This window comes from Trachinotus anak, unplaced genomic scaffold (genome assembly GCF_046630095.1).
Source record: "Trachinotus anak isolate AG129_WGS33_773 ecotype Australia unplaced genomic scaffold, CSIRO_AGI_Tana_v1 ptg000002l, whole genome shotgun sequence".
Lineage (NCBI taxonomy): Eukaryota > Metazoa > Chordata > Actinopteri > Carangiformes > Carangidae > Trachinotus > Trachinotus anak.
This window is the reverse complement of record NW_027273853.1, coordinates 28848917-28866251: the sequence shown is the minus strand read 5'-3', so window position 1 is coordinate 28866251 and position 17335 is coordinate 28848917. Positions and strand designations below refer to the sequence as shown.

The 17335-nt window shown below is 44.4% G+C and overlaps 1 protein-coding gene across 1 annotated transcript in view; it reads left to right on the top strand.

The window, feature by feature from the left end:
* itga11b (integrin, alpha 11b) overlaps positions 1 to 17335 on the top strand; it is a 33872-nt gene that overhangs the window by 14578 nt on the left and 1959 nt on the right. The window contains exons 8-29 of the mRNA XM_071460906.1: positions 22 to 166; positions 385 to 550; positions 933 to 1003; positions 3456 to 3600; positions 4128 to 4276; positions 5026 to 5169; positions 5272 to 5475; positions 5563 to 5693; positions 6257 to 6429; positions 9873 to 10012; positions 10164 to 10274; positions 10815 to 10900; positions 10983 to 11187; positions 11978 to 12076; positions 13171 to 13247; positions 13636 to 13719; positions 14164 to 14269; positions 14381 to 14494; positions 14658 to 14744; positions 14852 to 14962; positions 15221 to 15316; positions 16875 to 16988. Coding sequence (XP_071317007.1) covers positions 22 to 166; positions 385 to 550; positions 933 to 1003; positions 3456 to 3600; positions 4128 to 4276; positions 5026 to 5169; positions 5272 to 5475; positions 5563 to 5693; positions 6257 to 6429; positions 9873 to 10012; positions 10164 to 10274; positions 10815 to 10900; positions 10983 to 11187; positions 11978 to 12076; positions 13171 to 13247; positions 13636 to 13719; positions 14164 to 14269; positions 14381 to 14494; positions 14658 to 14744; positions 14852 to 14962; positions 15221 to 15316; positions 16875 to 16988 — 2758 coding nt within the window. The remainder of the gene's footprint in view (positions 1 to 21; positions 167 to 384; positions 551 to 932; positions 1004 to 3455; positions 3601 to 4127; positions 4277 to 5025; positions 5170 to 5271; positions 5476 to 5562; positions 5694 to 6256; positions 6430 to 9872; positions 10013 to 10163; positions 10275 to 10814; positions 10901 to 10982; positions 11188 to 11977; positions 12077 to 13170; positions 13248 to 13635; positions 13720 to 14163; positions 14270 to 14380; positions 14495 to 14657; positions 14745 to 14851; positions 14963 to 15220; positions 15317 to 16874; positions 16989 to 17335) is intronic.

The window sequence follows — 17335 nt, the reverse complement described above, 5'->3', positions numbered from 1 at the left end:
CTATCTTTCTTTGCTGTGCAGGTCGGAGGCCTTCAAGCGTGGCGGCCGGCCTGGCGCTCAGAAGGTGATGATCGTGATCACAGACGGTGAATCTCACGACAGTCCTCAGCTGGTGCAGGCTGTCGGTGACAGTGAGAGAGACAACATCACCATGTACGCCATCGCTGTGAGTTCATCTATCTTTGCCTTCAACCCTATTGACCCATCCAGCCTTTCAGTCTGGTCCTGGTTCAGCTCTCATAGACTTTCTTCTTCACCTGCAACCAAAAAATTTACATCCTGACCTCTCAGACTTCGTCCTTTCTATCTTGTGCTTATTGAAAAAACTTTCTGTTAAAAAACCCTGTAAAAAGTACAACCCTCTCTCCTGGGTTTCCTCCTCAGGTCCTGGGTTATTACAACCGTCGAGGAATCAATCCTGAAGCCTTTCTCAAAGAAATCAAGTTCATTGCCAGTGACCCGGATGAGAAACACTTCTTCAATGTGACGGACGAGTCGGCGCTGAAGGACATCGTGGATGCTCTGGGAGAGAGGATTTTCACTCTGGAAGGTCTGCTGACACAAAACATCTTTGAACTTCCTTTTTCCTGAAATAAGCATCAAGGGCCTTTAAAAAGTTTTGGTTTATTGAATTTTTATGGCTAAAATGTTACAAACTATTCAACATTCAGCAGAAGCAGCAATGGCTCCTTATCTTTGTCTCTAAAGTACAAAATCCTGAGAAAAACTCTTTAGTTTGGCTTCTAATATGACTTTGACTTTTGTCACTGGTAAAACAATTATTGTACACTGTAATGTATGATCTAAAGTGGGTGGTTGATTCTCAGTGGGACCAGTAGTGAAGGAGATGATGGATGATGAGGATGATGATGGCGGCAGGAGGACCGTCTGTCTGTGTGAAGCTCAGTCTGTGCTGTGTGTCTTTCTTACAGGAACCAACAGTCAGGGTCGGGGGTTCGGTCTGCAGATGGCTCAGGCTGGTTTCTCCTCACATTTAGTCAAAGTGAGTAGCTCACAGTTACATTCACATTCATGTACAATGGGCTGCTGCTGTGCTGTCCCACTGTGATATGCTCTACAGCAATGCTAACTGTTAGCCAACTCGCAATAACAACATTGGCCACACACGTTATCATGCTACTGCAGCCAATCACTAATGAAAACAGATGTGACATGTCTTTAGCAGCTCATAGGGTTCTCCATCTCAGTACAGACAGACCAGGACTGGATCCACATTCAAAGAAAGAAAGAAATTCAGCCTTGGACTGATCCACTGGGACCAGCTGCATGAATGACACTGATGGAGCCAGTAAAGTTACTCAGCGAGCCAGTAAAGACACTGATGGAGCCAGTAAACTTTAAAAAGCACTGGCCCTATGTGCTCTGGCCTCATCTGTTTCTTTGTTGGAGACTTTGTAGATGAAAACGTGGTTTCTTCTTCAGTGGAGAAAATTCTGGAAGGTCACTTTCACCTGAATGCTGCACACTGCACACCTCATCTCACCTGTGGGTGGAGCCTGTGTGTTTGTAAACATGGAGAGGACCAATTGTTTAACAGGAGGAACTCACGTGCACTCACATTACATAGGAAATGGTAATTTGCTGCTGTATTACTGTTTAAAAATCTTGTTTGCAGAACCTTTAATTCAAACTAAGAATGGATTAGGAAGCTGCTCTGTTAAAGGGATTTGGATTAGTTAGATCTGTCTGTCCTGGATAATTTTCCTCAAATTACTGCTGGAAAATAGCCTCATCTACATTTTATTGTAAAAATTAGGGACTTGGCAGGTTTAGGTTTCTAGCTGATTTGGGAACATTTATGGAGGAACCTCCAGTTTTCTCCAGTCCAGTAAAATCAACAGAAGACTGGACAGAGTTTTGTATTTTATGGATTCTGATTCCAACAGAAACTCAGCAGACAAAAGATCAAATTCTCAAATGTTAGTGTTGGTATCACTCTCAAACGTCCAGTATCAGTCTGGTTCTGGTTCTGACAGACAACTCAAACTGCAGAATGAGAAGCCTCTGGAAATATTTCTATTGTTTCTCGTCCAGGGAAAATCGTATTTGACTGAATTCCAGTGTCAGGGAGTGAAGATGGTGTCGTGGAAACTTTCTATGTGTAACACAGAGCAGATGGTTTTCCTTAGCACAGAGTTGCCAACAAAACCCTCTCACACACATTAATACCTTCAGGAACACATGGGACAGCAGACTGTCACACACACACACACACACACACACACACACACACACAAAGAGTTTCCTTCTTGTCAGTTTTGGGATTAAAAGGTAAAAATGTTAAATCAGGTCACAGTCACACACTGATGTGGAAAACAGCGTCGTCTCTGACCGAGTCCTTCTGCAGGGAAACCGTCCTCCTCTCCTCCTGCAGGATTACAGCAGTGATCAACAGTGAATCTGCAGATCCCGCGTCAGCTCAGATCCTGCAGGCAGGATGCTTTGTGGCGCTGCTGTCGCCAAGGATTTGGTCATTCACTGTGGTCCTCTGCTCATTGGCCCTTAGAGACAATGACTCAGCGAGTTAATAACTTTCATATCTGGACTTTACGACCCTGAGAGTTCATCTGAGTGTGTCACTAACTGCACACACGTGTTGAGAGGATTCGACTGATACTGAAGCTGCTGAGACTTCAGTTCGGAAATTGATTATTTTCAAAAGTTTTTCATTGTTTCCTCCTCCCTCCTCTGGTGGAAACGAACTCTGAGCAGAGACAAGAGGTCTGCAGCACGAAAGGGATGCTCGAACTCAGCCAAGTCTCCTCATTAAAAGCAGGAGGAGTCATTTTTAACTGCATTTGGATTTAGGTTTTAGGACCTGAAAGACTTGATCTGCTGTCTGAGCTCAAACAGGAACGAACTCAGGATGCGTTCAAACCTTTAGTTTGGTTCATCATTTATGTTGTCCATAAGAGACGTAGACCGCCCATCATTGAGCTGCTGGTTGAACTCAGAGAAGATCAATAAACACATCAGGTTCAGTGAACTACTGTCAGTCACCATGACTGGTTTTCCTTCAGACTTAGACTTTCAATTTTCTCCTGGTACATTTGTAATAGTACAAGTAATATGACAGTCAGACTCATGAGTTTCCTCAGGTAAATACTAAAGAAAGTACATCACTTTTCATCTCAGCTTTCAGATGGTAAAACTGTGTAATTGGGAACTGTGCTGTTACTCAAGCTGCATGATGGAAAACCACGTCCAGTCAGCCTGGCAACCACAGTACACAGCTCACGTGAGCACCAAAACGTTTGGAATTACATATTGCAGAAGTGTCAGTGCTCACCAGTGACTGGACTGATGGACCCTCGACAATAAAGATGTCCTGCTGTTGTCTTTGTCCTGAAACATTAGGCTTAAAGTGCAATGGCCAGTACAAAATAAATGAATAAATACAGTGATCTCCATATGAATCCACGTCTTTCCTCCAGGATGGTGTTCTGCTAGGGGCAGTGGGGGCCTACGACTGGAACGGTGCTGTGCTGAAAGAAACTAAACATGGAAAGATTGTCCCTCCAAAGTCCTCCTATAAGGACGAGTTTCCGGAGGAGCTGAAGAACCATGGAGCTTATCTGGGTAACAACATGTAAAACTATAGCACCTGAACTTTATTTATCTCCATTCTTATATTTGTAGCTGGTGTCTTTTTGACTTTAATACTTGAATTTTTCGACAGTTAAACTGTAAAAAGTTCCGTAAAGAGGTGGTGGTGTATGCCTCACCTGCTAGTGCCCCCTACAGGCTGCAGTGGTCATTACACAGCACATTAAATCAAATAACACACGGATGATGGAAGAACAGGAGTAAGCACCAGAGGAAAGGCCATACAGTCATTAAAATCAAAAAGGTTGATCCACTGGAGAACATGAATGTGCTCTGCAAATTCAGTGGTAACGTAAGATATTTGATTTTGATGTTCTCATCTACAAGTGGGAACTGTAGCCCGATGGTGGTGCCAAAGGGAAGGTCTGGGAATCATCAAAATAATTTGGGTTCATCCTTTGCAGACCATGAATATTCTTAAGAGTCGTCATGACAGTCACCGGCTGAAATCTGGGTGTGTGACTCCCACTGGTCTATTTCTCTGTCCTGTCTGGTTCCAGGTTACTCCGTCGGTTCTCTCATTTCGTCTCGTGGCTCTCAGCTCTATGTGGCCGGAGCTCCGAGGTTCAACCACACGGGGAAGGTCATCGTCTTCACCCTGAAGAACACCGGAAACCTGACCATCCTGCAGGCACTGCTGGGAGAGCAGGTCTCTCACACACACCTATGTACAAACAAACATGTAGATATTATTCCTTTGTATGTATCCACACGTGTAGGACACATGGCCGTCTCCATGATGATCCCAGCTATTCCCCTGGCAACAGGGGAATAGTAAAACCAGACGCATCCAGATAGAGATTCATGGCAACCACTGGTAACAGGAACATTTTCTGGACCATGAGGTGGTGGTGTAGGGAGCTGGGAGTACAGCAGTGTCTTGTTTCTCAGCATCAGTGTGTGTCAACACTCCTGAAAAACTACAATTTTATCCAATCTGCTCCACACACAAGTACTACACTTCTTCTTCTGTGGTGCATTGGGAGGAAGTTATGCAACACGGTTCTGTCCTTAAGTCCAATTTGTTCAACTGGAACCATTTAGTGATGCATCCTGTTACTACGACAAAACCCATGCACACTGACAAGAAACTGTAACGGGGCGTTGAAATGTGGTGGAGTTGTAATATCACTGCTGTAGTTCACTCTGTTTGGAGTCAGACTGAAATCTGTTCTCACACAACCAAGAGGGTTGCTCATTTGTCACACTTTGGTTGCATGATGCATTATCCACAGTTTTCAGCGTGTGCATCGAAGGGGCACTGATCTCATTTTGTGGCAACAGCCAAACTTTATTGAGGACAACGCCAACGTATCAAGAACCACAACAACCGTAAACATGCCTGAAATCACAGAGTGAAGTGGGGTCTGGCTCAGACTGTGCTGTGTTCTCTTCCAGATCGGGTCATATTTCGGCAGTGAGCTGTTATCGATGGACGTAGATGGAGACGGACAGACTGACGTTCTCCTGGTGGCAGCACCCATGTTCTACAGTCAGGGCTGGGAGAGAGGGAAAGTTTACATCTACTCTGTTACACCACAGGTACAAACACACTATCACACACACAGGCAATATTGGTTAACCCACACTGATCCTGGCAGAAGGAAGAGAAAGAGAAAACTAAACTAAACTTTCCCCCTCCAGACATCTTTTGTCCTGCAGGGGGCGCTGGAGATGTCTGACCGCTCTCAGAACTCCCGTCTGGGTTCGGCACTGACCCAGATACCTGACATGAACGGAGACGGCTTCAGGGAGCTTGTGGTCGGAGCCCCACTGGAGGACGACCACCAGGGGGCGGTCTATGTCTTTTATGGCCAGGACAAAACCATCCAACACCAGTACAGACAGGTGACAGATGATGAGCCAAATTAAAGGGATTTCAGCAGGAAGCATGAATATTCAGTGGTAATCGTCTGTCTGTGTCTGTCTCTGCAGCGAATCTCTGCAGCTGGTTTTTCTGCAGGTCTGCAGTATTTTGGACAAAGTCTTCATGGTGTTGTGGACGTCAATGCAGACGGGCTGATTGACCTCGCAGTGGGAGCGCTGGGAGCTGCTGTCATCATCTGGTCAGACTGTCACACACACACACACACACACACACACAGCCTTGTCTTTTTAGTCATGTTAACAGCGCGGCTCCAGGGACGGTGATATCTCAACCACTATTGGCAGGAATTTTGTACAGATAATCATGTTCCCCTGAGGATTCATTCTACTGATGTTGTTGGTCCCCTGACTTCTAATACAACCATGAGACTTTTAGTTTTCACTGAAATATCTCTGCATCTATTAAATGTGTTGCTGTAAGAAGAGAAACTGTAATAACTCTGATGGTCCTCTGACTTTTCCTCTGGCACCATCATCATTTGTCCAGTACTTTAGTTTACGATCAGATACCTGCAGAACTTATCAGCCTCAGCTGTACTTTGTGTTCACTTCTAATTAGCAAATATTAGCATGCTAACATGCTAAGATTGTGAATATGGTAAATGCTGCACCAGCCAAACATAAGCATGTTAGCATTGTCAGTAAGAGCATGTTAGCATGCTTATTTTAGCATTTAGCCCCCACCCCCCCCACACACACACACACACACACACACTGATGACTCCATGCTCCCTCCCTCCAGGTCTCGTGGTGTGGTCCGGATTCAGGCCAAACTGACCTTTGAACCTGAGAAGGTCAACATCTTTAACAAGGACTGCCGTCGAGGAGGGAAGGAGGTCACCTGCATGTCGGTCATTGTCTGTCTGAGTCTGGACTCCAGGACGAAGACCAGAACGAAGACCACGGCTGATGTTGGTAGGTGGAAGGCACAATGTTCACAAACCAGTTTCTCCATGGATCTGGGATTTTATGTCACAGAAACTACACATTTATGCAGTTTAAGCAGTGAGGAGGTCAACAGTCAGGTTGTTAGACACCTGCAGCCCATGTTGAGTTCAGGCAGGTCAGGATCATAAATAATCATAAATAAATATAACATTAAATAAATATAACTCTTAAATTATACTTTTAAATATTACTTTAATAATTAAAAGTGACAGAAGTCAGGACTCACCATTTATCCATTCAATAATTCTGGAGACTATAAAGAATGAAATATGTAGGAAGTAATTGATAACATTCAGCAGTTTGTCAGGTGGTGAGCTCATGTTTCTTTGAGGATTTTACCAGTTGACTAAGATCTGAGGAATATTTGTGAACTTGCTTTTTACCACCATGCTTTGATGTTTGAAGCAGATATAACAGAAATGAGAAAGGTTGCTTGTAGTGACAAACCCAATTATGTTACCATGTGGGGACCTGCTTTTTGTCCCCAGATGGGACCAGAGTTCCCACAGCATGAACAAATATTGATGCCTACAATGTGATTAGTACAAACCATTTGGGCTTTGGTGTCTTGCTCAAGGAAACTCTGATGTGCAGAAATAAGTCAGTGTCAGTCAGAGACCCCCTGTGCTCCTGGTAGCAGACAGTTAAAGGAACTATTTTTGAGTTTTGTTATTGCTACGTAGCTAACGTTAGCATTAGCAGCTGTTTGTTTTGATTCTGTTTCTATCATTTCTTTTCTTCTACTGAAGTTAGCATGCTAACTAGCTAGCCCTGAAGAACTAGTGCTGGTGGTTGTATTGTAACCTGTTGTCTTGTCCATGTAACAATGGCTGAAGCTCAAGCCAAGAGCTTCAGGTACATGACAGGTGACATGGTACATACCCACTGACAGATCAGGGGATATGGTGTCAGGCTCATTGTTGGCACTAACTGAGTTAATCCAGTCATGATTTTTGATTTTTTAGGAGAGTGTGTTTTTCACTCTTCTGTGGCTCTTATTGGTCGCTGCCCTTCCTTCAGTTGGATCCACACTCATTCATTGTTCTTCATTTTCCCTGCAAACATTAAGCTTTCATGAGGAAAAATGTAATCATTAAACAAGTGAGGTTAGACAACTGACCTCAGATTTGGACTCAAACCTAATTTGTGCCAGAGGAGAAAAATTGTTCACAATGACAACAGCTCCTCTGTGTTTGAGAGTGTGTTTACTCTTTTTGTGAGGCTTTATTATGAGATCATGCTGGAACTGGTTTCACTCGGCCAGTCATGGTGTGACTGGGCCCTTGCTCTGTCTCCTGCACCTAGAAACTACTGTTAATGTGCCTTTGAGCAAAGCATTAAACTCCAAACTGCTCAGTAACAGTTTGTTGTTGTAGCAGGCCATTAAACTAGAGCTGAACTGGAGTTAAGATGGACTTAAACTGAAGGTAAACTGGAGTTAAACTGGAGTTAAACTGAAGGTAAACTGAAGGTAAACAGTGTGAATGATTGGTGTGAATATTTAACCTCGTCTGGATAGATTTCGGTCCTGCAGATGGTAACATCTGTCTGCTCTTCCAGCTGTGTGGACATTTGTGACGAGAGCATCAGAACCACCCAGATGTTTGGTGCTTTCTGACCGCCTGTATGTGGAAAGTCTTGTCGTGGTCTGTTCCTCGCCACAGTGTTTTGTGAAGCCGCACTGTTGTCGTGTCTCTGTGTAATTGGCTGCAGATGTGCCAGGCCAGCTGCATGGAAACCTCGCTAACATGCTAACACCAGTCAGCCACCGTGTCACTCCTCCTCCCTCCATCATTTCATACCTTCCTCTCCTCTTTCTCTCAATCACCTCCTCATTTTCCCCCACTCATCTGGACTGGATTAGACACGCACACGAAGAAACACACACATATAGAGGCAAAGTTACATGCACACTCACCACATGACATCAAACAAACATGCTTCAGTGTTTCAGGAGACATGGCTGACAAAAATCTGAACCTTTGTTTCAAGGTTTTGCTCGGATTCTGCTTCCAGTTGGTTAGACGCTGTGCAGACGTGGCGTTCTGAATGTGAACTGGGCTGGACTGAGGCAGCTTACCTCAGCTCTCTGTGCACTCATAAATCAAAGCCCAACTTCAGTTGTTAAACAGATGAGAATGAGCTCTGCAGTTACACTCAGCAACAGCATCCAACAGCTCATGAGGAAGCAGGAAATGCAGCACTCTATTACAATAACAAAGAAGAAGTTATTATCCCATACAAAAGTAATTAGGAACGCAACTGCGTATGTTTACTGTATATCTGGTCCCGTGTGCAATTTACTGATATGCCACGTACTGCTTCTGTTAGACAAACATCATAAATGCACTGCCACATCTACACGAAGGTGAAAAGACGAGCAGCAGGTTATTAAGACCCATAGTTAGGTTCTGTTGCTAGGCGACATCGAGTGGTTGTAGTAATGATGTAGGGCTGCTCTTTGAGAAGACACTCCTATGGGTCGAATCAGAGGGTAGATGGTTGTTCAGGTCCGAGGACTGCTCACATAGACACATGTGGATGTGTTCATGGTATCATGGAAGAGTGAACATCCTGTATGGGCAAAAAGTGGCAAAAAGCAAACTGCAAATATTTGGTTAATTATTAAAACCATTCGCGAACACTTACCAAGGTACAGAGCAAAAAACAAGACCTCAAACTGTGGCTACAGCTGCTGCTGCTAAACTAAGCTAACATGCAGAGAGGATGACTCTGCTGCTACGCAGCTAACATCACACCAACATAACATCTCAGCAGACTAGAGCATTTTACGTTACACACAAATGTGACACCAATACCTGCCTGCTAACGTTCTCACCTGTCAGGCCGAAACAGAGCAACCTCTGCATCCGTCCTCACACCTTTCAGCTCTCAGGTCTCTCCACTGACGTTAACGCAGCTGCACCTGATCACAGCCGATCTTTTTGTCTTCCTCCACTGTGAGTTACAGATCAAACAGTGAAGAAGAAAATGACCAGTGATGAATATTTTATATGTCACGGCAACATCTCGGTGCATTAAAACAACATAGAAGCAAAGTTGGAAGCAAAGAATAAGAATGTATTAATGTTCCTGGTGCTTGGTTACGTTGTCTTATTAAACATGTTCATATAACAACAGTCGATGGAAACATTTACTGATTCAGGTTTTATTTTGCCAACTTTTCATAAAACTTGTGCAACATTTGGAAAAATAACAAGTGCAGTTTGCACTAATGAGCACGAGGTGACGTCACTTTCTTTCACGTCACCTGAAAGACCTGGAGTCTGTTCTGTATGTATTTACAGTCTCTCTGCTGCATATGAGCGGGACAAAGCTGGATGGGGTTGCCTCTCTTTAAGCTCTCATTCTCACTCCTCCTCCTCCTCCTCCTCTTCTTCCTCTCCCAGCTGGGTGGTACAGCCTGGTGTTAGATGAGAGGCGTTTCCCCCCACGAGCCGTGCTGGACGAATCAGACCGACAGCAGCCGAGGAGTCTGTCTCTGCAGGCTGGAGGTCAGAGCTGCCAACGCCTCGGCTTCTCTGTCCAGGTCAGAACGATCTCACACACACACACACACACACACACACACACACACACACACACACAAACACATAAATCCTAATGTCCAGTGACCAAAACCTCCAGTGAATCCCTGGACACACCATCGTCACTCACACCTGACCGTCTCTCTAAAACAGGAGACGTCAGATTACGGACGGCCCATTGCGGTTGTCCTGGAGACGGGGGTACAGAACCCAGACGAGGGGCCGGTGTTGGACCCCGACTGGCCGAGCACCGTGAGGGCCGAGGTGAGCTTCACCTGATGTCACATGTGTGTCTCAGTGTTTGTCGCTGGGTTTGTGTTGAGCTCCAGATGTGCGACTATGTGGTCTCACTGTGGCGAAGAGAAATCTGTCTGAAACACACACATGCTGCTGCAGATACGTCACAGCTTCAGACACGGCCACTCTGTTTCGTCATTTTGGTCCAGAATGAAATGTCTCAACAGCTATGGTCCAGATATTCATGGTGCCCAGAGGATGAACCCTCTCCACCATGGTGATCCAGTGATCCATGACTTTTCCCCTGTGCCACCGTGAGGTCAACATTTGGGGTTTTTAGTAGGATGTCTCAACAAGTATCGGATGGATTGTGATGTGAAACTTTGGTTCAGACTTTCATGTTCCCAAGAGGATGAAGCCTGATGCTAATGAATCTCAATAACTTTTGTGATCCTCTAACCTTTCATCCAGCGCCATCATCAGGTCCTCCCGGCTGTTGAACCGTGATGTTCTGCCGTGATAAAGTGCTCGGAGGAGAAATGTAATGATCCTTGTCTCTTGCTTTAGCTTCCCTTCTGGAACGGCTGTGAGCAGGAGGACACCTGCGTCCCCGACCTCATCCTCCACAGTCACACTGACCTGATGGACGTTCAGTGAGTGAGCCCTGGTCTTCATGAACACACATCGCCATCAGACCCCACCACTCAGATCATAGTTCCTGTGTTTTGCTTTAAGGCAGTTCTGCCGCTCGAGGGACCGAGCAGCCTGGTCGCTCTGCAGCCAGGAGGGGGCGTCGCTGAGGTCGGTGTTCGTGGTGGAGACCGGGCGGAGGAGGATGGTGGTGTTCGCTCGACTGGAGAACCAGGGAGAGAACGCATATGGAGCCGTTCTCCACATCTCCACCTCCTCCAACCTGCTCTTCTCCAGCCTCATTGTCAAGGTGTTGTTCTCCACTTTCTTTAATCAGACATAATGTGACATTTTCCAACCCACGTCTAGCTCTTACTGTTCCATTATATTTATCAGCTTGGCTCTTTGTGTGGAACAATCCTCTGACAGATGGGAACACAGTGTAAAAATGGGGCCATACAGGGTCATAATAGGCAGCCAGGAGAAAACTTTTAGGCAAGAACTGTAGGCGACTTGCAGGTGGAGCATCTCTAACATTTGGACAGATAAAAACTTTCGCTGGTGAGTTGCTGTTACTGACAACTGTTGCTGACAGAATCCTCAGCTCAGAAATGCTCTGTCACTGCACCAGAACCCCAGGAATCTGGATCATATCTGGAGATTTCTTGATATGACACCTTACAATACGGTGATCAGAGCATTTCCAGTCTGTTATTTCATCATATATGCGTCATAGTTTGAAATATCTGGGCAACTACATCTCTGGACTCTGGGATATTTCGTGCATTTTTGGGGTATTTTGACCCTAAGTGTTTGTGGGTGGGAAGCCAGTGAGGGATCGTATTTGTTTTGCTACACTGGAGGATCCTGAAAAGTGGAAGGAAATAAACAGTGATGAGGACGACCTTCACAACTGTAGTGAAACACATCTACAGTTTTCCTCTAGGTTGTACTTTATATATATAAACTATCATAAATCTTGAATTCAATTATTCACATTAAAAAAATCTTTATTTTCAAATAAATCCTGGTGATTTGAAGCTGTTAAAAGACCTCGAGGCCAATGAACTGAAGTGTCACACTCTTCCTCTTCCCCGCAGGACCAATCAGACATTCAGATTGAGTGCTTCTCTGAGGACAGACTAGCCAGTCAGAGGTTCTGTAACATCAGCGCTCCCTTCATGAAGTCCTTGTCCCAGGTAGGTGGTGGTGTCTGTACCCCTGTACTAGTGAAATACTACCACTGAAAACCCTGTCGATCATACACCTGTACCACTGATATACTGCTAATGTAACCAGTAATACTCCTTATACCTCCTCTGTCAAGAACCCAGCACTAATGATGATGATAATAATAATGATAATAATAATAATAATGATAATAATAACAACAGGCTGTGTGCTCAGAGTGATTGGAGCATTTCCCTTCTGATCTGTAATATGTTGTCAGGTGTGAACATCACTTGACTCTCAGGTTTACAGGGATCACAGAGACAGTGACGGCAGGAGTCTGACGGTGTAGTGAAGCCTAACAGCTGGACAGCTGTTTAAACTGAGGAGACAGAGGGTGGGGGTGCGTCGCTGTCTTTTACCGTAACATCTGACATTCCACTTTGTGACTGTGAGGTATCGACTCAGGTGTGGAAATGAAGTCATTTTCATCAGAGGATGGAAACTTTCCTGATATAACTCATCAAAGGCGACAACATGCAGAAGATCAGATGATAAACGTGATGGAAGTGAAACATCAGTGCAGTAAAACAGGTGTAATTAGACCATCATACAGCTGTTAGACTAATGATAGTGATTAAAGAGAGCAGGAATACGTTTCCACTGACTGAAATCCTTCATTAGTCTAATGAGCGTCCCTGTAAACATGATCACGGCCCAGCCCTTCACTGTGCGGCCCCCGAGGGCCCCGCTTCACAGATGCCTCTCTGGATAAAGTCCAGTTTATTGGTCCAGATTGCGGCGCAGATTATTTTCGGCTTCCTGTTAACAAGGCTTCGTCTGCTGGATCAGGTGAGATGCAGCCGGAGGCTCGGCTTCAGTCTGCTCACAGAGACCATCAGGGACCGTGACGGATCTGTGGAGCCACAAAAACAGAACCATTCACATGGATCCAAGGGATGATGGACCTAACAGAATGTTCTGTCTGTTAGAACGTTCAGAACATTATGAACTGATGAGAGCCGATTGTCAAAGAGCAGCAGGTTGAACAGTATTCATAGCTGGACGTTGAGCTGTGAGGTGATAGTTTCAGTCCTAAAGTGACCTGCTCTCCTCCCTCCAGGTGTCTTTCCGTCTGGAGTTTGAGTTCAGCCGCTCCGTCTTCCTGGATCACGTGCGGGTGACCATGGCAACCAGCAGGTGAGGCTGATGCCAAGATCATTGTTTACATCAAGGAGCCTAAACTGACACAAATCAGACCTTTGACCAACCATTTCTGCTTATATTATGAAACCCAAGACCAAAATGTCAAACATTCTGTCATTGTGTTACTTATGGACCAAATTATAGTGAAAATAATTTTAAATATTAATAATTTTTGTTGGGGATCCCCAGGGGTTGTTGAGGAGGATAATAATTGGTAACATATATGGCTTTTCTGTATGGGCAGGTATAATCAGGTGTGTTAGGATTAGGCGGGGGTTGACTTTAGGTTACGGCCTAAAGAATATTTGTGTCATGGTACAAACCTGGTGACTCCAGTTCAGCGCAGTGTTCTGACCAGTGTGTGTGTTTGTGTGTGAACCAGTGAGGGTGAGGAGGGGTATCCAGATGACAACGACAATGACATCTTCCTCCCTCTGAAATACCAAACTGAACTCCTCTTCACCAGGTGACTGAGAGGAGATTGCATCACTGTAATTTTTTTGACCCTTCTGCTAAAACTGTTCATAAATCATCAAATATTTTGGTTAAAGGAGCATTCTGCATTTTATGACACACACATCCTGTCGTTGAATTTGAAATTATAGATGAAAAATCCTCTATTTACATATAATCAGCTGTTTTTTTCACATTCAACAATATGTCCATGTTTTCCTGCTGATTTTACTGCTGTAAACAGACATTCAGTATTAACTTTTATTTGATGTTGGTCTCTAAGTAGCTGAGCAGTTACTGTACAAATATGAACAGTCAGCTCACACCAGCTGCACTGCAGATACGTTTTGGATGAAGCTGGTTTTTAAAGATGCTGAAACATGGGAACAGAGGGAAGTTTTGTTTGTTTCATCACACGTGTTAAACTCTTCCTCTTCCTCCTCTGGTCTCCTGACAGAGACCCTAACCCTCCTCGTTTTGAAATCAAAGCAAACTCCTCTTCCTCCTCTTCATCCTTGGACCAGCCAGACGGCAGCTCACCCACCTTCAACCTCACATATAATGTGAGTTGCACAAACAGAGTCACTTTGTGCACCACGTGCGTGCAGACGGCCGACCTCTGGGATGTGTTTTCTAATCTGTTTTCATTGTGTTCCTGTCCTGTGGACATGCAGATCCAGAACCTGGGCATCTTCTCGGTGCACGACGTCCTGTTCAGAGCTGATATCTGGGCCGTGACCAGGCAGGGCAACCAGCTGGTGAACATCACAGACTACAGCATCGAACAGGTAGCACAGGAAACATCTTTGACAAGGACAGTAAAATATAGAGCAGAGAAATGAATGTTCAAAGCTACATCAAGAAGATCTGTAGATGTATGGTGCTGACAGGATGAGTCAGTTTCAGTTTACACAGGCTGTATCATAACTCAGTCACACCTGACCCTCTCAGCAGGTAGAAGGCTCCCTCTGCATGCTACCTCAACTCAGAACGACCAATCAGGTGACAGCTGAGGACCTGTCTCCACTGTCACAGCTGGTAAGAGCAACAGCGTCTCACACAGAGTCAGGAGGCTCAAGAAACGAAGAATCAGTCTGTGTTAAAGAGACGTGCTTTTTATTTTGTGTGTGTGTGTGTGTGTGTAGAACCACAGTAACAGTGCGAGCATGGCGGTCCAGTGCAGACTGAACCTGCCGGCCTCCAGAGAGGTGAAGGTGACGCTCAGAGGAAGACTCCAGCTTCCCGCTCTGCTCGCTGTGAGTCCACAGAACAACTCACTGAACAAAACCTGACATGCTCGAAATGTAAAGTTACTCTGTGAACCTTCAGCAGGTTTTTGGCAACACAGTGATCAGCCACAGTGTATTAACTGGTTCAGCTGTGGCTGATCTGTGCATGAGCAGAACTCAAAGCTCTTTCTCTTCAGAGAAACTACACGCGTCTCATGTTTCATCCAGGATCTTACACGAAGCCTTGACCGTTTTCATAGTCTTTCATATTCATCACTGTTTCAGGTGAGCTTCAGGTCTCTGGAGTTACTCACCACTGCCTCCATCCAGCTGGACGCATCCAGTCCCATGTTCCTCCAGGAGGACAGACCTGTCAGACAGGTACGACTCTCACTCACCATGTGACCTCACAGGTTTCTGCTTCTCTTCACTAAACATTTCTAATGCTCATGTCAACTGAAAGATTATCTTGTGATGGTCACGATGTTCTTGTCTCATTGTGCAGCCAAACCCATAAATACTCTCACTGAGCTGCTCCTCACCGACACGGGACAGGACCATAAATACAATGAAAACACCGACATGTCTCTGGGGGGTGTTTAAAGAAACACCTGCTGCAGCCCCAGCACTGAGAGTAACTGGACCTCTGTTCAAATATGTGTCTCAATAATAAACTGGTTCAAGACTAAATGACTAATACACAGAGAAACTGTCATGAACCAGCTCAACTCAAGAAAAGAGAGACAAACACAAATAATCAGGTTTAAAGTAGATTTAGTTTGTTTAACTAACACTACGAAACACACAAGTTAGTGTGGGACATGTAGATGGTATCAGTGATCAGTCCCACCTGCTGGGAGGGGCGGCAACTGATTTCTCTTTACATCACGAGGTCAAGGGAAGATATGAAGGAGAGGTCATAAGGACTTAGGAAAAGACAAACACGGACTGTTTTTTTAAAACCAACTTTATTTCTAACACATGGACGATATGTTGAGCATGAAAACAAACAGGACTGAAATGTTGAAATAAGAAAACATGAAAGAATTAAACAAGTAGAAAAAAGACATTAAAATAATTCAATAAATTAAATAAATTCATCATCACAGCAACTTCCTTATTCATTTACTTTATCTAATTATTCTGACCATCTTCTGAAACGGACGGCTGCAGTAGATATGGAGCTGCTGCCCTCTGCTGTCAGGAATCATCCTCACAGTCACTTCTGCTCCATCACTGTCATTAACCATGTGCAGAGGTGGACAAAATAACAGGATCGTCTTTCAGTCTGAGGCCTTCACTGCAGAATTCCTGCACCTGTGGAGCCTCTAACGCTCAGTCTCTGCTGGAGAAGCTGATGTAACTTATTGATGCTGACGCTCCAGTTTTTAATGTAGTTTTTATGTTTTCTTGTTTCAGATTTGCTCTAAATCTGTAGATACTCTATATATAAACTTTTTTTAATATTTGATTTTATGTGAAAGACTTAACCATTGTCTCTTTAAATTTGTCCTTAATTCTTCTGTTGTAAATGTCTTTAAAGTAACATCAGCTTTTTCACATAACAGCTTTATGTGTTAATTTCCCTGAACTGTCTGGAATATTGTGATTATAGTTTATAGTGTAATACGTTATGTCTGTCTATGTGTTGAGCTGATGCTGTTTACTGAGACAGTCTCCACTGACTCTGGTCATGTGACAGTTAACAAGAAGTGAAGCACATTGATTCTATGTTCCTGTTATTTTGTCCCCTCCTGTGTGGACCTCGGGCATCACAACTACTGACACAAACCTGAAGTCAGTTCAGATCATAAAGGTTTCATGGCGAACTAGATGAACTGTCCCTGAACCACCGGGCCTGAGCTGTTTCCTCCTCATCAGATCATTGATCGGGTTGAACAGTCGGAGCTGATGTTTGTTATTGGTGCTGTAACTGCAGATAATCCTGGAGCTGAGGAAGGACGAGGATTACATTGTCCCTTTCTGGATCATACTGGGAAGCTCCCTGGGAGGCCTGCTGCTACTGGCCTTACTGGTCCTGGCCCTGTGGAAGGTGTACACACACACACACACACACACACACACACACACACACACCATGGCAGACCATTTTAACATTTAATCAGTAGCCATAACTGTAATTGTAGATATCAACAATTGCCTTTTGATTATGTACAAAGATAACTAGTAATTAAAGATATTAATAATTAATTTCTCACCTGTCATAATGTTAATTCTTGATATAAACCTTTAAAGCTCCATCCAGTCTAAAGGTAGATGTCCATGTGTTTGTGATTATAAAGCAGGTCTAGGTTCTATATTAATACTGTGAAAGTATCAAAGCCTCAGTCCACAGAGAAATGCACACAGCCTGTATTCAGAAACTGAGCCTTAAAACCA